General features: G+C 44.0%; 1 protein-coding gene across 1 annotated transcript; it reads left to right on the top strand.

Annotated features, from left to right (window-relative positions):
- PPA1 (inorganic pyrophosphatase 1) lies at positions 1 to 26,090 on the top strand. Its single transcript, XM_080937910.1, has 11 exons — positions 1 to 170; positions 2,861 to 2,919; positions 9,748 to 9,801; positions 11,216 to 11,335; positions 13,979 to 14,065; positions 15,294 to 15,420; positions 16,744 to 16,871; positions 17,233 to 17,318; positions 22,009 to 22,078; positions 24,396 to 24,438; positions 25,748 to 26,090. Exons 1-11 carry the CDS (start codon positions 107 to 109, stop codon positions 25,777 to 25,779), a joined length of 870 nt encoding a protein of 289 aa, XP_080794036.1. The 5' UTR covers positions 1 to 106; the 3' UTR covers positions 25,780 to 26,090.
- The last annotated feature ends 1,036 nt before the right edge of the window (positions 26,091 to 27,126 follow it).

Genomic DNA, 27,126 nt, shown 5'->3' with positions numbered 1-27,126 from the left:
CCCAGCTCGTGCTGCGCAGGCGCAGGCTTTCTCCTCCGAACAGCGGCTCCCGGTCTGGGCTGTGTGGTTGTGTGGCTGTGCAGCGGCGCGGCGCATCACGGACACCATGAGCAGCTTCAGCAGCGAGGAGCGCGCCGCACCCTTCACCCTCGAGTACCGCGTCTTCCTCAGTGAGTGACGGGGGTCCCAGGGCCCGATCGCCCATTCATTCCAGACTCGGAACGAGCGGGCGGGCGAGTCCCCTTCCCTCGGGCGGGCGGACAGGCGGGCGGCGGGACCAGCGAGGGCCGCCATCCCAGTGCTTACCACAAGCGCTCCCTCCACACATTCGAACTTGGGCCACGTGGGAAAGGAAACCACTGAGTCACCCTTAGAAGGTGCCCGGAGGTGATACAGACCGGCTAAGAGGATTGTCCTCAGGATCGAGGGCTGGAGGACAGAGATTTCCTCAAGACCTTAATTCGGCGCCGAACAGGATCCGGTCCTGCCCGGTGTTCTAGAGATGGGAAACTGAGGCCCAGGTCTTCCCGGCTCCTAGCCTCGTCTGTGGTGCGGCTTCTCTGAAGCACCGATGGCTGGGAGTGCTCTCTAGGAAACTGAAAGCTTTGCCTCCCCAGACAGACAGGTGACGTCCTGCTGAGGACCTGGAAGGAGAACAACCAGGTTCTTAACCCGGGTCCAGGGACCCGAGTCCGGACGGACTAGTTACATCCCCACCCAACCCCCGCCCTGCACTCGGGAAGGTGGAGTCGATCGATCGGCCTTCCACTCTTGTCACCTTTTTCCTTGTAGGTACTTGCAAACAAACTACCTGGGTTTCTCCTGGAAGCCCTTAGCTTGTAGGTATATACATCCATGGTGCTAATAGAGGCTTTTGATGCTACCAGCAAATGCCCTTTGTAACCTCTTTATGTTTAATCGGAAGGGATAGGGAAGAATCTCGAAGGAAAGGGCAATAGACATTCCTTAAGGAATGAACAGAAGTGTGCCTGGCCATTTTAAGTCTGGCTTGGAGCAAGAAGGACAGTGAATTCCTAAACATATCTAATGAAGATTAAACCACCAGGGAAGATCCAGGAAGGGTGGGCCTCTTTTTAATTAATTGCAGAATCAAACAGGACAGAATGTGGGAACTTCGTCGTGGAAATAATGTTGGCTTCAGAATTTATCAGTGTCCTTTAGAGTGACCCTTAGGGTCACTGGGAATTGTTTTCAAGCTATATGTGCAGAACAAACACATTGTTTTTAATGTATTGGTGGTGAGTATTTCATGGTTGTTAGTGGAGAGCAAAGCCACTCCTTGGCTTTGGACTAGGCCAGAGTTATCAGATGGGCTGACTGGAACTTTAGAAACACTAATAATTTAGTGCCGCTGTGTAACTTAACTAGTTCTTCTCTGAGCTTTTTAAAAATGATAAATTTCTGAGTGTTTTCTCACTCTTTTGGTGGGGTGGGGCCAGGGTGTTTTCCTGTTTAGCTCAGCCTGCTTCAACCTCCCAAGTACTAGCATATAGATGGGTTCAGACCCCACACCTGACAGCATCCATTCTTAATAGAAATAATTAATGTTACATTTTCCAGTCTCTTTTAAAACTGATGAAGGTCCGATTTGAGCCAAGGACAGCTATGCCTAGAGCCCTACATGAAATAAACTTAAAATCCTGGCATTCCAGAGGCAGATGAGGGCAGATCTGTGCGTTTGAGGCCAGCCTGGTCTACAGAGTGAGCTCCAGAACAGCCAGGGTTATACAGAGAAACCCTTTATTAAAGGCCTGCACCACCACACCTGGCTTTTATTATTTAATTTTTGAGACAGAGTCTATATGATCTAAGGTGGGCTCAGAGTCACTATATAGCCAAAGAATGACCTTGAATTCTTCATCCTCCTGACTCCAAAGCTCAGATAACAGGCATGTGCTGCCAAATTAGGCTAAAATAACTTTCCAGGTATGATAACTCTAGAATATAGAAGGCATCTTTGTGACTAGCTGATTCTCAAGCAAAGTCATAGTACTGAAGTTGGTCTGAAGTGTCTCATAAAAACAGCATGAATCCCTAAGATAGTAAGTCGGTCGGTCTCTTTCCTGCAGGTAGTTTCACCAAAGCTCTGTAAGTAGTTAACTGATCTAGGATCAGTCAAAAGCAATTTGATCGTCTTTTATATAGCAAGCCCTGCAGAGCTGGACGTGGGAGGAATTCAGCCAAGTCCCTTTCCTTTCATTCTCTGTAGGAAGTAACACCCAGTGTAAAGCAGAAAGCACAGGTTGGCTGAGAACCTGGTCCTGGAGAGGAGTGAATGCAAACTACCCTCTAGCTGCTTTTAACCAGCTTCTCTGCCGCTCTGCTGGGGTAGAACTGTGTCCTGTGTAGACCAAACGAGCCTCAAAGTTACTACCTTGGCCTCCTGGGTGCTGAATTTTGTTTTGTTTTTAGTAATTTTCCCACCCGAAGCTGAGGACCGAACCCAGGGCCCAAGTGCTCTACCACTGAGCTAAATCCTCAACCCCTGTTTTAATATTTTTGAGACAGGGTCTCCTGTAGTATCTCCTAGGCTGGCTCCAGCCTGACCATGTGGACAGGTATGACCTTGAACTCCTGATCTTCCCTCTGGCTGGGTTTCCAGGCTCAGCTTGGAAAGTGGTTTCCGATGGTTTGTTTTTTTCTTCCCCTCCACTATGAGGAGGATTGAACACATGCTAGGGGATTTTTTTTTTTTACCGCTGTCCTGTGTCATCTACCTCTTGTTTTTGATTTGTTCTTGTTTTATAGTATAGGAATAAAGTCTTGCTGTTAAGGAGTGTGCATTTTGAGTGTTTGGAAATGTAACTAGTCACAGCAGCTTTTCTTGTTTATTTTACAGAAAATGAGAAAGGGCAGTATATTTCTCCGTTTCATGATGTTCCAATTTATGCAGACAAGGTAAGAATCCCTGCCATTTGAAAATTGTCCCCCCTCCCCTTTTTTTTGAGACATGGTCTCTTTACATTTTCCTAGAACTCACTCTGTCTTGAACTCAGATCCACCTGCCTCTGCCTCAGGAGTGCTGGAAGTAAAGTCACACCACCATGTCCAGCAAACACAGTCTCTAATTGGATTCCTTGTTGTACAGCCTGTATTTTCTTAATCTCCATAAACTTGAAATGCCTCCTGTGCTTTCAACTCAAGGTTCATTGAGTAGCTAAGAAGCCAGCATTGAATCAGAGCATTGGATTAAAGAAGCAGCTATAGAAATTAGGGGAGGAATGGAGGCAGATGTTTTTAAGATGCGTGAGTGTGTCACATTTTTAAACTCAGTAAGTACAAGGATACTCAGTATTTTTAATAGGTTAGTGAATTTGCAAACAGTGTTACGAAAGGTAAGCCCACAGCTCTGAAGAGAAATGTCTGTTCTTGAATACTCCAGTGAACTGTAAAAATCTAACTTAGAACAGATTGGTGTGGGTTTACCACAGATTAGTAAGAATCCTCACTTTGTCAGGAAAAAAGTCTACAGCTTTATATAAATAACATGGTTGCTAGGAATTGAACTCAGGACCTCTGCAAGAGCAGTCAGTGCTCTTAACCGCTGAGCCATCTCTCCAGCCCCTTTTAGGAACTTTGAGTCACATTAAAGACAAAGCTTTTTGAGTTTAGAAAAGTTGCATATGCTGTCAAACTTCATTTATTTGTTTATTGGGGGCTGTGTGTGTGTGTGTGTATCAGAAGACAGCATGCAGGGGCTAGTTCTTCTACCATGTAGGTACCGGGAATCAAACCCAGGTTGGCAGACTTGGATACAAGCACCCTTGCCTGCTTGGTCTTCTTTGGGGCCCTCATTGACCCCTAGCTCAGTGTTGATATGCCCATGTGGATTCCGTAGCACACTTGGAATAATATTGTCAGGTTGAAATCTTCACTTCCTGCTCATTGCATTACTATTCCTTTAGCTAGAAATAGACCCCATAGGGCTGGTGCGGTGGGTCAAAAAAACCAACCCCCCCCCCCAAAAAAAAAACACTTGCCCTGGAAGAAGAGAACCAACCTCTACATGTATATGTGTGCACACATACATCATACACACACAATAACTTTTTTTAAGTTAAAAATGCGAGAAATAGATAAATACGTTGAGTTGTATTCCTACCAGGAAGTGTGCTATAGTTCTCCTGACACCTGAACTCCAGCAAGGAATACAGCTTACTAGAGGCTCCAGGTAGCTTCAGAGGATCCCGTCTGACCCAGGCTCCGCTGTGGAGGCAGTGAGGCAAACGAAGCCATTTATGTACTGCGGTTGCAGGAAGGACCTCTAATCAGACATGCCTTCCTATGGGAGCCTCGAAGTTGTATTTACTGGGGTTCTCTGATTACTTATGATTTCCTGACAGTTGATATGACCTGCTGAGTCCTTCCCCGCTGAACTGTCTTCTTGGGTTGGCTCGTGTTATCTCGTGTGGTTTAGTGTGCTTCACAATAACACCTCAGGATATTCTGAGTTGTGAAGACGGAACCAGGGAGTCTGGGCTAACTGATGGTATGTTCATGGGTGTCCATGTCCTTTGTACACTGGTGTGCTGAGGAGGGAAGTATCTCGATACAGAGCTGGGTTTGCATGTTCACAAGTGGTTGGACAGCCAAGGGTTACCACAGCTGTGGCTTCTGCACTTACAGCAGTCTCAAGAGGGGATGGAGCTGACAGTTTGATGTCCTACAAAACATCATTGCTCAGGTTCTCTGAGACAGTGTAGTCTTACAGACCTGTTGTGTCTGTGATCTAATGTTTGTTTGCTTGTTTGCTTTTCCAAGATAGCTTCTCTGTGTAGCCCTGGCTGTCCTGGACCTCCATCTGTAGACCAGGCTGATCTCGACCTCAGAAATCCACCTGCCTCTGCCTCCCTAGTGATGGGATTAAAGGTGTGCACCACCAAGGTCTGGTGTATTTCCTAAGACTCTTGCAACAACTGGATTTAACCAGTGTTCAGACTGTAAGAGCCAGTTTCTGATTACTATCCAAAAAGCCAGGGAATGTTCTTTGTTTTTTAAGGAGGTTTATTTCATTGGAATACAAATAAGATTGTGGATGACAGATCTTATTTTGGATTACAATGAAAACAGCAACCTGACCTATGACAAGAGGAGGGTAATTTATTTTTTAGCTTCAAAACCGTAGTGTATGTGGGTGTTCAAGCACAAATGCCATAGTGAATGGGTGGCGGTCTGAGGACTTTGTGGTGTTAGTTCTCTTTGTTTGGGTCCCAGGGATCCCACTCAGATTCCCAGCTTGTACAGCGAGTTCCCTCAGCTGGTGAGGCATCTCATTCATTGCCTCCCTGACCCCAAGTTCTGTGTAAGTGTACGTGCGTGCATTTATGTATGTGGTTGTAGGTGTGTCATTAACAAGAGGATACTTTTAACGACACATCCACTCGATTTCTCAACAGAAAAATGTCTGAGGACTTAGGATTTTATTCCACGTCAGAGCTTTTCAGTCCAGACAGTATTGAGCTTGCTTTTTGCATTAGCTAATCCAGCCAGCCCGATCAGGAAATTCTTGTGAATCAGGTATCCTGCTTGGATCCCGTCCAAATATATTGGGTAGTAAAGGGCAAAGCAGAGGCTTACTCTTACTGTAGAAATGTGTTTTGTGTCAACTCTACTTTGGGCTCAAGTATAAAAACAGTTGTCGGTGAGAATGTCTTCCAAGTCAGTACACAGAGAAAATAAACACAGAACAATGTCAGACTCAGCCTAATGTCAGCAACATGCAACACGGGAAGATAGGGATCAGCTTGATTCTGGTTTTGGTTTTGGTTTTGAGTTTGCTTTCCTCTTGTCAATGAGAGTTGAACTGGGGTGATGGGCACAACCCTCAGCCCTCTTTTTATTCTTGATACAGGATCTTCTAGAGTAGCATGAACTCATTCTGCACACGTAACCAGGCAGGCTTTGATGTCGCCATCTTTCTGCCGCAGCCTCCTGAGTAGCAAGGATTAGAGGCAATTTGGTAAGGCCCATTCTGTGCAGTGAAAGTTGACCTCTAACTACTGATACCCCTGGCTCAGATCCCTGAGTTTCAGTTTACTCCCACCAGGATTACACCACACCCAGATCTTAAAATGCTCACCTACCATAACTCAATACTGTGATTTACAAGCTTGTGTTTCTCTGGGCCGAGTCTCCAGTGCTTATGTTAAATACTAGTACTGACTGTTTTCCAGGCTTCTGGTAGGGCACGAATAAATCCAAAGCTGTATCTTTTCTTCTGTTGGCGGGGGGGGGGAATCAAGCTTTTAATCAGCTAGACTAATGCTTAAATGCTTAGGCATTACAAATCATAGGCAAGTTTGAGAACTGAAAACAAAAGCTTGCTGGATTGGTAAAGAAGAGACAGTAAACAGTATGGCTAGAGTATCTCACCAAATTTCAGTCATTCTGTAGCTTTTCTGAAGAGGAAACAGGAGCTTGTGCTTAGGTGACATGACAGATTAAGTCGCTTCTCTTCCTGGGTGCCTATCCTATGTCTGACTAAAGGATGAGTTTGTGCCTAAGTGAAGGCTTCAGTTGCAGGACAGAAGGCTCCGCCCCAGCATCCCTACACCGATCGATGGCTCAGGAGCCTCAGATTTCAGAGTATTTTGGATTATCGGATAAATGTGCTCACCTGGTAAAGCCTATGGGATTATATCGGTGTATGGAGCTCTGAAATCTGACACATTATGGGCCTGGCCATTTTTCCAATTACTTAGGTGAGCATGTGTGCATAGGGAATGCCCACACAGGTCAGAAGACAATTTGGAGGAATTGGTTCTCTTTTACTGTGTGGGTTCCAAGGGTTGAACTCAAGTCCTCAGGCTGACTGGAAAGCACTTTTATCCCATCAGCCCCAGTCCAAACACTGGATAAAGGAACACTCAACCGATTCAGGCTGAGTTGGACATTTGGTGTGTATTTGGTTGTTGTTGTTGTTGTTTTTTTTTTTTTTTTAATATGTGTCTTTTTTTTTTTTTTAATATGTGTCTTTTTTTTTTTTTTTTTAAGATTTATTTATTTTATGTGAGTACACTGTAGCTGTCTTCAGACACACCAGATCCCATTACAGACGGTTGTGAGCCACCATGTGGCTACTGGGAATTGAGCTCAGGACCTCTAGAAGAGCAGTCAGTGCTCTAACCACTGAGCCATCTCTCCAGCCCTGTGTTGTTTTAAACTCTCGACTCCTAACACTATCTGTTGAATGCCAGTTTTCTTGATATGTATCACATTTTCTTTGGTTGGATTAATTTTTGCTTTGTTTTTTTTTTTGAAGAAGACAAATCTATTTAGCACTCTGAAAGACCTGTTAGTCACAGGAATCGCTTGCTTTAAGTTACAACCACAACTTTGGCCACTGTACTTCTCTCAAATGCACTCTCAATTATGGGCAAAATAATTTAGAAATTTATTTATTTTTTAAATTAAAACAAAAAGTGTACGAGTGTTTGCCTGCGTGTGTGTATGTGCACTGTGTGTGGTGCCTCCCTGCAGGCCAGATCCTGGGGATTGGGGTTACAGATGTTTGTGAGCCCTCATGTGGGTTCTCTAACCCAGGTTCTTGGGAAGAGTGACCAGTGCTCTCACGGAGCATCTTTCCAGGCCTCTGTTTACTTCTAACTTCCTCCTATGATGTCAGAGACTGAAGAGGAAGGGTAAAGTTTCTTATCGCCCCGTGAGCAGTGTTGGGTACTTTGTTGAGAGTGCCATTATCAGGCAGAATAGGGTGGCCCCTTCCCTAATCCCAGCACTTGGGAGATTGAGATTGAGTTTAAAGCTGGGACTACATAGCAAAACTCAAGACAAGTGCTGTTATTGGGCTGGGGCATGTCCTTATAAATACATACACTGTGAGCTTTTCTGAGGATGCTTTCTAACTCTGAGGTTAGGTGGGGCAGTGTTTGTTTATTTCTGAGGCGGGGTCTCATGTAGATTTGCTATGTAGCTGAGGATGACCTCAGGTACCTGTGCCTCCTGGGTGCTGTGCACTGCCATGCCTGGTTTATGAACCACTGAGAGTCCAGCATGCTGGGCTAGCACACTACCAACCTCCACACATCGGCTATATTCGTTTTTCTTTCTGAGACAGGTTCTCATGTAGCCTAGGCTGGCTGCCAGCCTATAGCCACAAATGGCCATCAATTCCCTGATCCTCCTGCCTCTACCACCAAAGTTCAATGTCCATCATGCCTGGTTTGTCCAGGGCTGGAGATGGACCCCAAGTTTTTCCACTTGTTAAGCCTTCTAGCAGCTGAGCTTTATCCCAGCTTTTAAAAACTCATTTTGCTTTTGAGTATTTGCAGTAGAAATTTAAAAAAAAATATTTATTTTATGCATATGAGTACACTGTCACTGTCTTCAGACACATCAGAAGAGAGCATCATATCCCATTACAGATGGTTGTGAGCCACCGTGTGATTGCTGGGAATTGAACTCAGGACCTCTGGAAGAGCAGTCTCTCCAGCCCCAGATTTTATTTTATTATTTTATTTCTTTGGGTAGAATTCTTTTCTGACCATTTTTCCAAGGATTTTTTTTCTTCTGATTTTTTTTTCTGTGTTAACAGGTTTGCAGTCATGAGCAGTTTTAGAGTCCCTATGTCTTTGTCGTTTAATTTCTAAAGCGTTCAGTGTTGTTCCCAGCCTCTGGCTAGTGATTCAGCTCTAGCTGATCCTTCTTGCTCTGCTCTGCTGCTCCTGAACTCCCATCGCCTGACACACTATCCTACCTGCTGTCAGCTTGCCATTTCACTTTCTGTTTTGAGATAGGGTCTCACGTTGCCCTGGCTAATCTTGAGCTTAAAATGTTTAACAGGCTGGTCTTCGGAGCCTCTTACATCAACCTCCTCAGTGTTGAGATCACAGGTATTTGTGGTGTCCAGGCATTAGGTGTTGTTTCTTGGGGGCAATGGAAAAAAAAAGAAAAGAAAAATGACCAAGGTCCTTGTCCCCCCCCCCCCCCTTCATTTAATCTTTAGTGCTGCAACAGCACCACCTTGTGGATCTTTGGAATATTACTGTTGGGAATTAAAACCCTTGATTTTATTATTATTTAAGAGCAATTGCAGATTGGTTTGTGCCCTTGTAAAGGCTGTGAACTGAAACTCTTCGTGTAAAGGCTGACTTCATGATAAAAATCACAGTTTGGACAAATTGAAGTTCAGTTTCAGTTCAAGAGCCTTTGTCAAATCTATCTTTGACTTGACGTGTGCATTTTAAAACTACCGGCTTCTAAGGACTTTTGCCTGTGAATGCAGGAGTTGGTTTAAGATGTGATTATGCCAGAATCTCCACCAGTTAGGATATCAGAGAGTAGCCCTACCATTAATGCTGAGCCTTTGGGGACTTTGGAAATAACCAAATTTGGAGAATCATGTTGGTAATCTGGCGGATGAAGCTGGTGCTTAGCTGCTCCGGTTTGTCACCTCTGAAACCTCTGAGCAGTTTACAGGATACTGCGGGGATGGCAGCAGCCTCTGAAGACAGTCATTTCCAGAGAATTTCAAACAAGAAGGTTCAGGGAATCACATTGTGAATAACCACACACCCACTGCTTTGGTTGCATGTTATGTCTGTTTGCGGTCCTCAGCCCCCACCACTCAGTCCTCTGCATTTTGTTGAAATTTCCTTCACTTAAATTGTCTGGCAGAGTTGATAGTTTAACTTCAGAGGAAAGAGAGACCAGACACGCGGAAATAAGAACAAACGAGTTCAGCCCTGCTCACCTTCTCTGTTTTTCCAGGATGTGTTCCACATGGTGGTGGAGGTTCCACGCTGGTCAAATGCAAAAATGGAGGTAAGAGAGACCAGCAGGCTTGGCATGTCAGTTGTCTTTATAAGACAAACTTGTTTATTTTTATTTAATTTGTCTGTATGGGTCTGTGAGTGTGCACATATATTGAGGTACCTGTGGAGCCCTGTAGCCTGTAGGATCTGCTGTAGCACAAGTTACACATAGTTGTGAACTGCCCAGCATGGCTGTTGGAACTGAACTGGGCTCTTCTCCATGAGCGGCAAGCTCTCCTACCGCTGAGCCCTCTCTCCAGCCCCAAGCATGTTAATTAGTTTTTTTATCCAGCCAAACTGATTTGTTTAAAGATGAGAAATACCCAAACTTCTGGTTTTCTGTGTCTAGTCTCACTGTTTCCCGGTCTGCTTCCCTCGCTCCAGGTAACATTACTCCCGTGCTAGCAACACACGTGTCCCAGGATGCTTCCCCAGGCTTCTGCTTCTGATGGCTCTAAAGTGGCGCGCTGATGTTCCCTTCTCTTTGCTCTTCTCCTTTATTCTTACCTTTTATCTTATTGAGATAAGGTGTTGCTGTGTAGCCCAGGCTGGCCTTGAACTCTTTTCCTCCTCTTGCCTCAGCCTCCCAAGTGCTGGGACCTCAGGCTCGGGTGGCCACATCGAGCTCTCTGCTCCTGAGCATCTCGGCAGGAAGAGCTGACAGGCCTTTGCTGAGTTTTCTTTCTTTCTCATGGCTCGTGATATGGCTGCCTTTCCTTACCGACCCTCACTTTATATCACTTGGATTTTTGATTTTTGAGACAGGGTAGTCCTCACTGTGTTAGACCAGACTGGCCTCTACCTTACAGGATCTGCCTGCCCCTGCCTCCTGATGGCTGGGATTAGTTAAAGGCATTCACCACCGTGCCTAGGTTCCTTAGATTTTTTTTTTCTACAGTGAGCACACTTGCTTCCAGACTCTTGAGATGTTTGAATAATTTTAAGTAGGAAGGAACACTGAAGTTAGATAGTAATTATTTTGTCCTGTTCCTACAACTTTTTTTAAACTACAACGATTTGTTTAATAGTTTATAAAATCGTGCCTCGTGTGTGTGTGTGTGTGTGTGTGTGTGTGTGTGTGTGTGTGTGTGTGCGCGCGCGCGCGCGCGCGCGGACCGCCCTGGGCTCTAGCTCAGGCATTTGTGCTCTGTGGCCACCTTGCCAGCATAGCACCTCCCTCTTCGATACTGGCCTCTATTCCAGCTCGCCTCACTCCCTGTTTTCTGGAACCGGCAAGTGTTCTTTTTCTCTCCTGCTGCTGTGCACAACAGCGTCGGAGCCTTTAGTTCCGTTCTCTGTATGCTGGGGATGAAACAGATCCTCAGGTGGGATAACGGGGTGAGGGAGGGAACGTACCTATGGGATTTGTTTCCTGAGATCCGTATTCCGGTAGTGCCGCACAGCCACCTGGCATCTCGTTTCAGATTGCTACGAAGGACCCTTTAAACCCAATTAAGCAGGATGTGAAAAAGGGGAAGCTCCGATATGTTGCGAACCTGTTCCCTTATAAAGGATATATCTGGAACTACGGCGCCATCCCTCAGGTATGTGTCCAAGGCTTCACTTACTTGCTGAAGTTGTACTTTTTTGCGTGATAAAAATTAACTCACTTTTGATCAAATGGTTAAATGCAGGAAATGCTGGCTCTCATAGAGCAGAAAAGCATTGGGCAACATAATTTAACTTTAAACATTTTAATGACTTATTTCTAAGGTTAACTAAAAGGAATAATGAGTATATTGTTGCTGTCTTCAGACACACCAGGAGAGGGCATAGGACCCCATTACAGATGGTTGTGAGCCACCACGTAGTTGTTGGTAATTGAACTCAGGACCTCTGGAAGAGTGGTCAGTGCTCTTAACTGCTGAGCCATCTCTCCAGCCCAAACTTGTTTCTTTTTCTATGGATTCACTGTAGACTCTAGACTACATTCTTCATAGATTTAATAGCAAGTCTAGTGAGAAGAGGGAGCCTTTGGTGCTTAAAGCCTTGGTTTCTAGCCAGACTTGGGGGCACGCCCCTGTTTTCCCTGCCTGCAGGAGGAGTGACATAAATTGGAGGAAACCCTGGTCTACATGGCCAGTTCTGGGACAACTGCAGTTACATAGTGAGAGCTTGATTGTCTCTGCAAAACACAGCCAGAGCCAGAGAGCTGCCTGGGCAGCCGAGGTGCCTGCCAGACACTTGGTGACCTGAGTTTGATCCCCAGGCAGAAGGTGAGAACTCACTCCTACAGGTTGTCCTTTGACCCTAGTGGCACATATGCCCACACATACTAATATCTGCAAACCCAAGTAATTTAAAAATGGAATTAAGCGACACAAGCCTTGATTTCTACCCAGATATCATATACTCCTGCACACCCAGCAGCCAAGGCTGCAGCAAAACAAAGAACTGAACATTTAGCTTTAGCAAGACTCTTGTCAAAAAAGCCCACACCAAATGGTGGTGCAGACACGCCAGCCTCCCTCTGTTCTCAGAGACATAAATCACAGCCAACCTGGATAGTTGTTTGGAAGAAAAGAGCCCTTAAGATCATTCTGCCCACACACATTCTTACCATTTACGCAGAGGTTTGGCTCTTGAGGTCAGTCTTTGTGGCGGGATAATGCTGAGCTCCTTTTTCTTAAACAGCTGAAGCCTTGTTTTCCTATCTACCGCAAGCAATAGTAGATGTTTCTTAATTTTTGGATGGCGAGTCATAGTCAGTGAGGGTGCCGGGGGTTAATCCCAGTACTCAGAGACAGAGGAAGGCAGATCTCTGAGTTCAAAGACTACGTAGAAAAACCCTATCTCGGGGAAAAAAGGACTTGTATCTGTTATTAGTAAAGTACATACATTTGATCCTGTGATACTCAACACATTTAATTTTTCCTGTGGGTAGTGGTTTGTTCCCTATTCATCATTAGGTGATATTAAGTGGAGTCATTGTGAAACGCCATAAGTTATTAAAATGTAGGTCAGACTCATCTGGGTTGTTGGGTAATCACAGAGTCATTTGTCTGTCCCAATTACAGAGCTTTATTCTGCACTTGAGTTGATTTGGCATTTGGCTTTGATGTGTGGTCCCTGTGGGGAAACAGTGCTGAGCTCTCATCTCAGGGCTGACTCTTGCCTTCCTAGTGTTGGAAGCAGTCTTGCTTCTTCCCCGTTCACTTTGATCTTTTTCCTCTAGCTGAATAGGGAAGTAAATCCAAATCATAAGTGTGTTCTGATTAGGAGTAAAAGAACCTAAGAACAGCTGCAATTTAAACCCAACAGCCGGCAGCACACTCGACCAGTTCTTTGTGCGATGCTCCGCTGTGCCTCTGGCCTACAATTTAGCAAAGAGAAAAAGCCAGTAATTTAAGCTTTGCAGCCTTGGCTCCCAGCCAGCAATTATGTGTTCCCCATTAGAGGCCCTCGTTTCCACTCCTGCCTCTCTGCCTCCTCCTGGGTTGCAGAGATCTGTGATGAAGAGCCTCCAGCTGATAGGAGATAGATACAGTAAGTACCCAGCAGCTAATCAAGATGGCTTTCTTTTTCCAGTGTTGGGGCTCAGATTCCGGCCTTGCACAGGCTAGGCAAGTGCTTTCCTACTGAGTCACATGCCCCCGCCCTTCCACCCTTTCTGTGTGTGGCTTAGTAAGACCTCTGTAGCCCGGAACTTGAGATCCTGCTTCAATTTGTACGTGCAGGGATTGCAAGCATGCACCATCATTCGACTTACCTGACCTAAGTAGGGTTTTGGTTTTTGAGTTTTTGAGTTTTTGAGTCAGGACCTCATTGTGTAATCTTGGCTAGCCTGGAACTCACAGGGATCTGCCTGTGTCTGTCTCCTGGGATCAAAGGCATATATTGACACATCTAACTTCAGTCTCTGTTTTCTTACATTTAGCTTAGCATTATATGCATAATAGAAGCCCTATAAATGGAAATTGCAGAGTTGTTTGTTTTTTCCTTGACAGTTTCTCTACACGTAGCCCTGGCGGTTGTGGAACTCATTCTGTAGACCAAGTTGGCCTTGAAATCAGAGCTCCACCTGCCTCTGCTTCTGCTGTACAGGGTTCAAAGGCGAGCACCAGGACATCAGCTGGTGAAAGTTTTTAAAACAGCTGGTTTACAGTTTTTCAGCAGAGCTCGTGGGGTGTTACCCTTGTTGGCAGTGTGTATCAGAGTGCTGTATTCTAACCCTCGATTTGTTTTAGACGTGGGAAGACCCAGGACACAGTGACAAACACACAGGCTGCTGTGGGGACAACGACCCAATTGACGTTTGTGAAATTGGAAGTAAGGTAATGAAGTTGAATTTTCTCTATGACACTGAAATGAATGAGTCATAGTGGTTTCTGTTGAGAAGCAGTGTGAATGGACTGAGAGCGCCGGCAAAGTCCGGCCTCCTGACGGATCTGGGATGATCTGTGAGCGGCTCCAGCCAGCTTCTGATGCAAGAGGTGGTGGTAGGGATTCTTCTCTAGAGTAAGGGTTGTTCTAGAGTCAAGATCTCAAGCTCAGCAAAATAATAAACAGCCCAAACCAATGTTGTAGATTCTTAAGTCAGAATTTCTGTCTGTTTTGTTGTGGTTTTGGGGATTAACCTCAGAGCCTCAGTATGCTAGGCACGTGAACAATGGAAAGACATGTGACTAGCTTCGTTCAGTGGCTTCTACAAACGAGAAAGCACAGTACAGGCTGTGTCTAAAACAAATTATAGAGGCTTTATTTAGCACTGTCAAAGACAGTGTAGGAAAGACTAAAGACCCTGAACTATGCTGGCTTGGCAGTTAAGAACACTGGCTGCTCTTACAGAGGACCTGAGTCCAGTTCCCACAACCCACTTGGCAGTTTACAGCTGTCTGTACCTTCACATGTAGTGGCTCTGACTCCCTCTTCTGGCCTCTGCAGGCATTAGGCACGCACGTAGCACATGTGCACACACGCAGGCAAAACACACACATAAAGATGAAATCTTTATTTCTTAAAGAATACAGAGCAGAGTGTAGTGGCATAAGCTTTTAAACCCAGCACTTCAGAGGCAGAGGCAGCAGATCTCTGTGAGTTCTAGGACAGCCAGGGCTACACAGAGAGACCCTGTTTCAAAGAAAATCAAAAGGGGGTGGGGGTGGGGAGCAACTGACTCTACAGAGTTGTCCAGTGACCTCCACATGTGCACATGCATACAATGCAATTGCACGTGTATAGCTCCCACCTTCATCACACTTCGTGTGTGTGTGTGTGTATCTATCTGAGACAGCCAAACTGCATAGTCTGTACTGCCTGGCCTTGAACTCACAGAACTCCACATACCTCTGCTTCCTGAGTACCAGGATTAAAAGTATGTGCCATCATGCTTGACAATAAAAGTATTTAAAAAAAACAAACAACGAAAACTACAACAACAAAAACCCCGATGGACTCAGGTCTCTTAAGTGCACTTGCATGTGCGCGCACACACACATCTCTTTCTTACTGGTTGCCATCTCTGAGATAGAACCCGCAGCTTTCGTTCTGGCTGTTTCTCAGGTGTGTGGCAGAGGTGAGATAATCAGGGTGAAGGTCCTGGGCATACTGGCCATGATTGACGAGGGCGAGACCGACTGGAAGGTCATTGCCATCAACGCGGACGATCCAGACGCAGCCAATTACAACGGTGAGGAAACGGGAAGCCTGGAAATGGAAAATCTCCTACTCCTCTTGTTGTTGAGACAGTCTTTGTTGCCCTTGCTCTCCCGGAACACCCTGTGTAGACCACACTGGCCTTGAATTTATAGAAATCTGATTGCCTCTTCCCGAAGTTGCTAGGTAAAGGTAGCACCGGTTTTGATGAATGCCAGTCGGTGGCACTGGGGAGGCAGAGGCAGCAGATCTCTGTGAGTTCCAGGACAGCCAGAGCTACACAGGGAAACGCCGTTCCAAAACCACTAACCAACCAAACTGGGCAGTGAGTGATGACCAACCATCAAGGAGGCCACAGACATTTTACACTGTAACCCGGAACTGGACACCCATGAGACAGACAGACAGACTGCCAAGAACTTTATGTGCTTGTGCTAGTCTCCAGGGGTAGAGTCTGAACCCCTCTTTTGTTGTAGGTTTTGTATTGCTTTGTAGCCTGGGCTAGCCTTGAACTCTACATCGGACTGCTTCAGCGTCCCTGAATGGCGGAATCACGGCTACACGCCACCGTGCCCCTCATGTCTTCTCGGGACTTGTGTGGAGCAGGGGACGCCTATAGTGTTTCGTACATTGAAAATGTTAGTTAAGTCACTGCTTAGGCACGTAGCTTATGGAGCAGGGCTTGCCTAGCTTATACAGGCCCTAGGTTTGATCCCAGTGCTGCAACATAAGCCAGACAATTAATTATTATTTTGTTTTCTGAGGCATGATTTCTCTGTGTAGCTTAGGCTGTCCTGGAACTGCAGTCCAGCCTGGCTTCGAACTCAACAGAGATCCCAGTTGCTGAGATTAAAGATGTGTGTCACCACTCCCGGCCTGTTTGTTTATTTATTTATTTTGCTTTTTTGAGTAGGGTTTCTCTGTGTAGTCCTGACTGTAACTAGAATGTATTACCCATAAGTGGATATCAGTTGAGTCTACTTTTCTTGCTTTTTTTGGTGTGTAATTGGAGTTCGAGCCTTTGACATACAGCCTCAACTTGCCATTTTTAGCATCTCATACTCTTCTTACAGAAATGGCGCCAGCTGCCAAACCGGTTAGATTCCACAGCCCCACTCATTTCTCTCCCTGGATCTAACAGCACTTAGTCAGGCTTGATCGCTTTCTTCAGTTCTCATTGTCAAAGCTACCAAAGATGCAGAATGAGTTTTTTGTTTTTTAATTTTTAAGTGTTCTTTTCTATGCTCGAATATTATCTTTATAATTTTCCCAGTATCTATCTCAATGTAAACTTGATATTTTTGTCGAATGCCTAAATACTTACTCATTGTGTGATGTGTCGGCTTTCTCTCCTTAGATATTTCTGATGTTGAGCGGCTGAAACCCGGCTACTTAGAAGCTACTGTAGACTGGTTTAGAAGGTATAAGGTTCCTGATGGAAAACCAGAAAATGAGTTTGCATTCAATGCAGAATTTAAAGACAAGGTAATGCATCTTTTAAACTGCAGCTTTAGAACATTTGTACTGAAACTTTGCATTTTACTATGTTGTTCCCATGAAGGGATCCATGAAAGAGGGGCCAGGGACATGTGTCCGTGGTATGTATGCCCATAGGTATGTCTAAGACCCTGGGCCCAAAATTACCCAGGAAAGAAAATTCTAAAGATGCAAGACAGTCTTGCTCTTTTATTTATATAAAAGAATATATCTTCTCCTTTTAACAAAACTTTCTCTGGTTAAATTGCTTCTTGACTCAAAAAAAAATTAGTATAGAGTTTTGGGGAATTGTAAGTGGTAAGTAGAGACCTCCTTATATACTATCCTAATGCCTGTCTTCAAATTACAGGAGTTTGCAGTTGACATTATTAAAAACACCCACGATTATTGGAAAGCATTAGTGACTAAGAAAACAGATGGGAAAGGAATCAGCTGGTAAGTGTTAACTCCCTTTTTCTGTTTCTTTAACACAGCAGACCGGCCCACACTGAACCTTGTATTGATTGTAACATTAGCAGCGGTAGGGATAAAACAGGTGTCTCCAGAATCTTTGCCTCTTACTCAAAGAACTAAATAAAACAAGGATGCACACAGATTTGTAAAAATAGCAAAGTAAGTCTGTTCATAGTGGAGCTATGGTACAGATTAGAAAGGGATTACACTGTCTTGATGGATTAGAACAATCTTCTCCTATTGGGCACGTTCCTTCCCACAGTCCTGTGCAAGACTAATTATGCATTGTCATAAGATGCTAAGTAGCAGATTCTCCCTAAAAGGTTATTGGAGGATACAGTTTTGATTTTTTTTTTTTTTTTAACCCGGAGCAACCAAAACCAGTTCAGGACAAATTGCATTTCCATTCTTCATATTGGATGCATATATACTTGAGTATAGACTGTCTCTATTTCGTACTCGTTAGGGCAGACAGAAAGTTAGATAATAGGTGTCATTTTCACAGATGGGTGTGTATATACTCAAACATAAAGTAGCTAGGTTGCCAATACATTATTAGCTGGGGGTGAGGGGGCTGCATACTCCAAACTGCCTAGACTCTCGGGTGTACTAAATTATTCCCATGCCTGCCTGCCTCTGTATACTCTTGGATTTATGTTAAAAAAAAAAAAAAAAAAAAAAAAAAAAGCTAGTGCTAGTGAGATGATTCAGTTGGAGAAATTGCTTGCTGCAGAAGCCTGATGATCAGAGTCCCAGTCCTGAGAACTCCACAGTTTTCCTCTGACCTGCATGTGTGCCATAGCATGTTCATTTCCAGATATGCACATATTGCATGCACATACACACTAATTAATTAATAAGTAGATACTTTTTAACGGGCTGGATATTGTAGTACATATCTTTATACTGAAACACAATAGAGAGGCAGAGGAAGGCAGGTTTATGTGAGTACAAGGAAGTTGTCCTACATAGCAAGTTCCAGGCCCACCAAGGACTCCATAGTGAGACCCTTTCTCAACAAATAACAGAAAAATTGATTATCCTAGTAGTTTCTATTCAAGTTTATTCATCAGCAGCTTAAAACTGCCCATAAGATTCTCTCTAAGGGGGCTGGAGTGTTAACAGCAATTAGTGCTCTTCAAGTTTGGTTCCCAGGACCTCAGGTGGCTTATAACTGCCTAATTCCAGTTTCATAGGATCCTACACTTCTGGTCGCCTCAGGCACCTGCCCTCATGTGCATATACCCACATGCAGAGACACATGACCAAAAATAGTGAAAATAAATAAATATGTTTTAAAAATCCTTTTAACAAATACAAACTACATTCATGTAGGTGACACTGAGGCCAAAGCTTGTGAGCCTCTACATCGGGGCGTATTAGATAAAGCTGTGAGTGCATTGCTATCTCAGATATGAACAAGTAAGGTATGAGCCAGGGTGGGGTAGGATCTGGCAGCTTCTCTTCAGATTGCCTGGAGGACCATCAGGACTGAGAAGGCTGTCTCAGGAGAACAGTGGAACTCTGTGTCTGAAGGGTGGGAGGCTGGTTTCCTCTCCACCGTGGTTCCTAGAGTTGGTGGGACAGCATATACCATGCCTCAGTGGCTGTGTCTTATTCCACTCAGGTTTTGTCCATCTGTCTGTGGTCCAGTCATCTGAAGAGTACCCAAGCTCTTTGGGGATTGATGTTTTTAATTGCACTTAGCAGTCTTTGCTACACCGGGATCTCATGCTCACTGAACTTACACCCACTCACAATAATGATTATGCTAATTGAGCAATTAATACTTGCCAAACATGAAACAGATACAGGCCATGAGCCTAACCAGAGTCACTCCAGAATAACTGTTGGTACCTTATCTTGAAAACACCAGGGTTCAGGCCAGGTACACACACACACACACACACACACACACACACACACACACACACACACACACACACAATAGATAAATGGTTTTTAGAAGGATTTAAAAGGCCTTAATCAGTCATAATTAATAAATAGCTTAGCTGTCTTAAGTCCCTGTTTTATTGCTCTGAAGAGATACCATGATCAAGAAAACTCTTATTACAAAAGGAAATCTTTAACTGGGGCTTGCTTATAGTTTCAGAGGTCCATTATCATCATGGCAGCGTATGTGGCATTGGAGCAATACCTGTGAGCTACATCCTCATCCACAGGCCAAGAGAGAACTGGGCCCAGTATAGGCTTTAGAACCTCAAATTCCAACTCTAGTGACACACATCTTCCAACTAGTCCACACCTACCCCGATAAGCCACACCTCCTAATATTTCCCAAATACTGCCACTCCCTGATGACTAAGTGTTCAAATATATCTTTCTAAGACAGCAAACAAATAAAGACAGATTAACTCAATGTAGGACAGCTAGGTTAGTTACTAGAAAATACAGTCTTAGTCATAAATCTAAAATTGAGGTCTAAGGCTGAGAGTAGCTCAGTTGGTGCAGTGCTTGCCTGGAATGCAGAGCCCTGGATTCCAAACTCAGTGTTGCATAAGTCAGGTGTGGTAGCTCCTACCTGTGGCAGTCAGAGAAGCATCTCTTAGTTTATAGCCAATTTGAGGCCAACTTGGGCTATAAGAGGCCCCTGTCTCAAATAATAAAATATAGTTTTAAGGATTGAAAGGATAGTTAAGAACCCCTTAAATGAAAATATTTTTTAAATGATCTAGTTTAGTCTTTTCTAAGTCCAAATGAGATAATTAAAAACAGCACCGAGGGGGCTGGAAAGTTGGCTCAGTGGTTAAGAGCACTGACTGCTCTTCCAGAGGTCCTGAGTTCAATTCCCAGCAACCACATGGTGGCTCACAACCATCTGTAATGGGATCTGATGTCCTCTTCTGGTTTGTCTGAAGACAGCTACAGTGCACTCACATACATAAAGCAAATGAATCTAAAAAAAACTCAGTTTCAAGAGGGTTGAGAATTATTACTAGTTGACTATCTTTCTAATGCATGCAAGATCACAGCTGCACACAAATGAGTAAATTAAAAAATATAATTATTTTTTCTTTTCTGCTCTTTGAGAAAGGGTTTTCTATAGCTTTGATGTCTTGGAACAAGCTCTGTAGACCAGGCTAGCCTCAAATTCACTGAGCTCTCTTGCCTCAGCCTCCCAAGTACTGGGAACTCAGCATTTGCCTTATTACATTGTATAACATACCTGTCTAGTAGTCCTGTTGGGGTCCAGGAATCACCTCACAAACCACAGGAACACCAAAAACTGATCTCAGTCAGACAGCACTGGTCAACCATGGCCATGGTCCTGATTTGGTAACTGAACCTTGACCCTGAGTTAGGATCCTACAGGATTTTTTAACCCCAAATTCACAAACATTTGTGCCAAATTATTTCAACAATCAGGCTTTGGGATCGGGGACTTCCTTAGGAACATGTCTTTGTTGTACACTTATCCTGCTCCCATTGGTTGGGATATTCAACTGTGGCAGGAGACTTGCCTTGTTTAGCATTTGTGTCCTAACTCACCTACCAGGATGGGACTTGTCTAACATTCAGGTCTTAACTTGCCAACCAGGATGTCAGTTACCCACGTATACATCTCTAATGCCAAGTAGGCTGTCAGTTCCCAGGAAGATCTTGGGAACTTCAGCTTTACTGGACCACAACTCAAATGGAAGTTCATTTCAAATAGTTTCTTATATTGGTGCAGGTGTCTCTTATGTTGGGGTCCATCCCAGGGACAGCTTATAAAGGGCAATACCATAAAAGCTCATGCACAGGTACAGGAAGTTCTGCTGGGTGGTTGGTTTGGGTCCAAGCTTATTATGGGTAATTATACAAAACAGTTCTACTGACTTCTATCAGGACTGGTTTCCAAGGGCACAAAACATAACAGCATGTAATCAATCTTAGCCTTAGAAGGTTTCCTAGTAACAGCAGAAACATATGAGAAAGTTTACTTATAATGGCAGGCTAGCCAGGTAACAGTTACTCAGACCTTAGCAGTCTATTTTGTCCATAAGCCATTTTTCACCACTCCTATTGGTAATCACTTTCGATTGCTTCCAAGCGTTTGTTGGTTTTAATGGTGAATGTCTTTGTAGGGTCCTAACTTCTGTCAAGGTCTCTGAATTCATTGGAGTTCCCAGTTCTTGAATTGGACAGATTTTAATTTATATTTGTCTGATTATAGTGAGTACTACAGAAGATTTGATCTTAGGTTCTGAAGTCTAATCTGAGAGAAGTGAAATAAGTCAACAAAAGCATTTGCACCTGCCAAAATAAATAATCAGAATGCTTAGGATGGGCGAGGATGCTTTCAGTGAAACCAAATTTAAATGCTATGCGGTCCCAGCGTGGTAGCATGCACCTTTAATCCCCGTGTTCACTGTGAATGCTGGGCTACAAAAAGCCATCTTGTCTACTATCATCAACTTAGGTTTTTTTATTTGGTTGGTTTTTTGTTTTTGTTTTCTTCCCCTCAAGACACCTTTCTCTGTGTTTCCCTGGCAGTCCTGGAACTCATTCTGTAGACCAGGCTGTCCTCAAACTCAGAGTTCTGACTGCCTCCCCCAGCCCTGGAATTAAAGGTGTGCACCACCACCACCCAGCTCAACCTAGTTTTTTTAAATTATGAGAAGGCTTTATTGTTCTTTTGTGTTCTGACTGTGTTCATTTCATTCAATAGCATGAACACCACAGTGTCGGAGAGCCCCTTCAAGTGTGACCCTGATGCTGCCAAAGCCATTGTGGATGCTGTAAGTCATGCTTGCTTTGAAAGGACTGGGCGGGCGGCTGAGATGGGGAGCTCCAAGGGGAGAGATACTTGTTGCATGTGCATGTTATTGTGTGGCATCTGAAGGTCAGAACTCTGAGCACAGACAAATAGAGGGGAGAATTAAAGACTGGTACTGGGCAACCTGAAGTCGGCCGACAGCAGAGTAGATAACTTGTAAAAACCAGAGTGATGGGTTCACAGTTACTTACCAGAGTGATGGGTTCATGTACTGACCAGAGTGATGGGTTCACAGTTACTTTCCAGAGTGATGGGTTCATGTACTGACCAGAGTGATGGGTTCATGTACTGACCAGAGTGATGGGTTCATGTACTGACCAGAGTGATGGGTTCATGTACTGACCAGAGTGATGGGTTCACAGTTACTTTCCAGAGTGATGGGTTCATGTACTGACCAGAGTGATGGGTTCACAGTTACTTACCAGAGTGATGGGTTCATGAACTGACCAGAGTGATGGGTTCACACATTGACCAGAGTGATGATTTGCACAGTTTACTTAGGATCCCAGGAGCCCATTGCTGTCAAACCATCTCCCACAAGAAACCGCATAGGAATTGACTTGTGTGAAGCTAAGACAGGGGAGTAGGCACACTTGAGGAGTCCCAAGGGATGATGGGTAGTACAGAAATTTCCACAAGAAATACACTGTCATCTCCAGCAGCTCCTCGCTGTTATGGGAATTTTTTTTGTTTGTTTGTTTATTGTTTTAAATGTAATGTGTGAGTGCTTTACTGTATATACACCCCCAGGCCAGAAGAGGGCATCTTATAGATGGTTGTGAGCTACCATGTAGTGGCTGAGAATTGAACTCAGGACCTCTGGAAGAGGTTAAGAGATAGCAGGCAAAATACCCATACATATAAAATTAAGTAATTCTTTATTTAAGAAAATAGTATATATATTGACCTCGTAGCAGATCACACCCTGCATTGTTCCTGTAAGTTATTTTTAGAGCCAAGGACTCTTACCTGCTGAGTAATTGTAACTGGCTTTGAAATAACACCCAACTCTGTACCAAGTGCTGGCATCAGCGGTGTGGACGTACTGCCACACTTGGATTTATTATGTATTTTATAAAAGCGAGTACACTGTCGCTGTCTTCAGACACACCAGAAGGGGACATGAGATTCCATTACAGATGGTTGTGAGCCACCATGTGGTTGCTGGGAATTGAACTCAGGACCTGGAAGAGCAGCCAGTGCTCTTAACCGCTGAGCCAACTCTCCAGCCCCCTCTGTGCTGTTTTTAATGATTTCATTTGGACTTAGAAAAGACTAAACTAGATCATTTAAAACTATTTTCATTTATGGGGCTGAACAGATGGCTCAGTGGTTAAGACCACTTGCTGCTTTTGCAAAGGACCCAGGTTCTGTTCCCATCACCTAAACAGTGTCTTACACCCAACCATCTGAAACTCTGGTTCCAAAGGGATCCTGGGCACTTGTATGCACATGGTGTACAGATATACACGCAGCAAAACAAAGACATAAAATCAAAATAAATCTTTTTAAGAAAAACATTTTCATTTATGCCATCAAAACTAACAAAATACCTCTGAGTCCCACAGTCTCACCTGTGAGTCAGGACAAAGGAAAAGGACTTGATGAGCCCGGAGCATTTAGATTCATCTCTGTTTATATATCATGGGTCCTGACAATGAAATGAACAGGAAAAACTAAACTCGGCTTAGTGGCTCTGGAGGCGGATTGGGGATTGCTGAGAGTTCTGTGCTAGCCTGGGCTACACCACCAAACCCTGTTTCAAGAAAGGGGAGGGGTGGCTAGGAAAAATGGAATCATGGTTCATGCTTGCTGGGTTTCATTTATTTCAAAAACATTCTTTCATGTGTGTCACTAAGAGACATGTATGCAAGGACCAGAGAAATGGCTAATCAGTTAAGAGGACTTCCCTCACAGGATCAAGGTTCAGTTCCCAGCATCCCTACAGTGATTTAAAATGGTCCATAGCTCTAGTTCCAGGGGATCTGACTCCAACTTCCACAGCCACCAAGAATGTTCTTGGTGTACATACACATGCAGGCAAAATATCCATGCACACAAGATTAAGGATTTTTTAAAATTAAAATGCTGTATTGAAAAAGTTATATATGTTGACCTCTTATCAGATCACACCCTCCATTGTTTCTATAAGTTATTTTTAGAGCAAAAACTGGGACAGTCTCCTTCCTGTTCACTTTGCTTCCCAGTAATATTGTTATGCATTCAGCTTTCCCGCTTAGGGTAGGACTCCATTTTAATATATTAATGTTTCATTTTAGTTGCCGCCACCATGTGAATCTGCCTGCTCACTACCGACAGATGGTAAGACCTGAATACACAATAGTCATTCTAGAGTTACGTGTTTGTATGCAAATTATATATATATAAAAAGATTATATATATAATATATATATATATATATATATATATATAATATATATAATCTTTTTTTAATTTGACAAATAATTACAGGTATAAGTTTTTTTAATGTGTGTTTATCATATGGAAAGATTAAATCAAGTTAGAAATCTATCTTATTTGTGGGAAATATTTAACCATTTAAAATCTACCATTGTGGCCACTTTGAAATATATAATGGGACCAGGAGGGTAGATTGATGTAGTGTGTGCATAACATGCTGGAGAACCTGTGTTCTCTGCCAAGCAGCAGGAAGAAGTAGTTAACATGCAGTGCGTTGTTGATGACCACAGTCACCGTTCTATTAAATAAATCCATAAAGCTCACTGCTCTGACTTGACATCAACCGTGTGCCTGCTGGGCAGTTCCTTTCCCCATTCCCACCGGCTGCCCTGGCAACCACTCCCACAGTTCCACACACGTTCAGTCCCACTGCCTGCCTTTTGTTCCTGTCCTTATCTCCCTTGGCAGGCTGTGCTAGTCATGCTAATGTCCCGCAGTGCATACGAGGGACGGACACTGCATCCCATCTTTCCCTTTTCCTTCTTTTTTTTAGGCTACATTCTATTGCCCTGGCCCCTCAGAGTCCATGTGAAAACTGGGAGGGACCCCACATGGGCTGTGTTCTACATTCTCTTCCAAACACCCGAGCCCTCTTTAGATCTTAGAAGTTCCTGTGAGAGGTGTAGTGAGACATACCTGTAATCCCAGCACTCTGGAACCTGAGGCTAGGTTATATAGAACCAGTCTGGGTTACATAGCAAGACTCTGTCTGAAAAAAAAAACAAAGGAAAGAAAAAGGAATGTATAAATTTCTTCTGGTGAGAAAAGGGCTCTGCCACTTTAAAAAAAAAATCAAGCTGGCATAGTATTCTCACCTTTAATCCCTGGTGTCCAAGAGTTTGGGGATAACCTGGGCTCCATAATGAGTTTCAAATCAGCTGAGAATATATGAGGCCTCATCTGAAAACAGAGGGAGAGGAAGGAGTGAGAAAAGCTGCAGGGTAAACGCTGTGCTGAGTCGTGCAACTGTAACTTTGCATGCATGTTCTGCAAGTCTAGAGGAGAAGCTGTGTGGAACAGTTTAGTATTCCTTGGTAGGCAAGCAAGCATTTTTGTGCTGAGTTACATGGCCAGCTTTCTCTTTGTTATATGTTGATTGATAATTTGGGTTTTTAGCAGAGATTCTAATTTGTTTGTTTCCTGGATACAGTGGATAAATGGTTCCATCACCAGAAAAACTGATCAGATTCTCTGGAATACAGCCTGATACAGCTGCATCCTGTTCAGCCGGAAACATTAGATGCAAAAGAATAGTAGCTTTCCAAAGCTCTGAATTTCTGTAGCTCACCTAATGAAGTAGATTCTGCTGTGACCGGTCCAGTATGTTCAGAAGGTTAGCACACCTCACATCTCAACCAAGACGGCTTTTACTCAATGTTAGCTCTCAAAGCCATGGGACATGGAAGTCATTTGTGCATAGATGTGCAAGGTGGGCACCTATTGGATGTATATGTTTACTGTATTAGGAAATAAAATTATTTTACTGAAACTTGCTTTAGGATAATTCTTTATTCTGGAGCCAACATTCCCACAGTGGCGTCGGTACTTTAAGCGTTTGTTTCCTACCAGTGGTCTTGGAATTCAGTTACACACTCTTAGATAGACTGTACAGTGGTGCACACCATTAGTCCTTGTGCTCAAGAGGTAGAAGTAGGCAGAACTCGTGTTCAAAGCGTGCCTGGTCTACATTGCAAGTTCCAAGCAACTTTTTGAGTACCTGCTTCAAAAAAAAAAAAAAAAAAAGAAAACCAAGCTGTTTGTTCTTATGAACCTGAGAATGGAATCTCTTGTGCATTCAGAAGTCCTGTTCCTCATCTAGTTCCTAGCATCCCATTCAAAAGCAAAAACATTTAAATTACTATTACATATGTAAGTTACTGTCCAGAAGTATTTTAGGCGACTTTATGGCCTTTGGAGATAGAAAGTCCTCAGCTTGGGTCCAGGCCCACCTTATCAGCTCTGTATCTATAAAAGTGTCACGTAATGACTTACAGTAAACATATTTACTTAACCTGAGCTTGATGATTATGTCTGTGTGGGTGTGTGCAGGCTCAGGGCAGGAGCTCTTGGAGGCCAGAGGCTTAGTAACGCCTGGAGCTGACGCTGCAGGTGGTTGTGAGTTGCCTGCTGCGGATTCTGAAGACTGAGCATAGTCCTCTGCAGGAGTAGTCAAAACACTCCTGACTGCTGAGCTGTCTCCCTTCTACCTCGATATTTGAGGCAGGCTCTCACTGAACCTGGAGCTTGCTGATTTGGCTAGACTAGCTGGCCAGCAAGCTCTAGGGATCCTCCTGTCTTCATCAGATACACAGTGATGTCCCCTTATCATTTTAATTTTACTTTTTGTCATGGCGAAGGAAGGGAAGCATCTTTCATGTGTTTATTTCTCATCCGTGTCTCCTCTTTTGGTCTGTGGTTTGTGTTACTGTGGCCTAATGCCTGCGAGAACGTCAAAAGGAGGCTTATTTAGGCTCACAGGTTTCAGGCCAAGCTTAGCTGAACCCATTGCTTTGGGCCTTAGATGAGAAG

This window comes from Micromys minutus (genome assembly GCF_963924665.1).
Source record: "Micromys minutus genome assembly, chromosome: 25".
NCBI lineage: Eukaryota > Metazoa > Chordata > Mammalia > Rodentia > Muridae > Micromys > Micromys minutus.
Note: the sequence above shows the minus strand (reverse complement) of the source record. Positions and strands in the feature narration are given on the sequence as shown.

Excerpts from the sequence above, each read along its gene's own strand:
- PPA1 (XM_080937910.1), top strand. The coding sequence starts at position 107 with ATGAGCAGCTTCAGCAGCGAGGAGCGCGCCGCACCCTTCACCCTCGAG. Across the intron at positions 16,872-17,232 it reads ATGCAGAATTTAAAGACAAG|GAGTTTGCAGTTGACATTAT; the intron begins GTAATGCATCTT and ends TTCAAATTACAG. Across the intron at positions 24,439-25,747 it reads CTGCTCACTACCGACAGATG|TGGATAAATGGTTCCATCAC; the intron begins GTAAGACCTGAA and ends TCCTGGATACAG.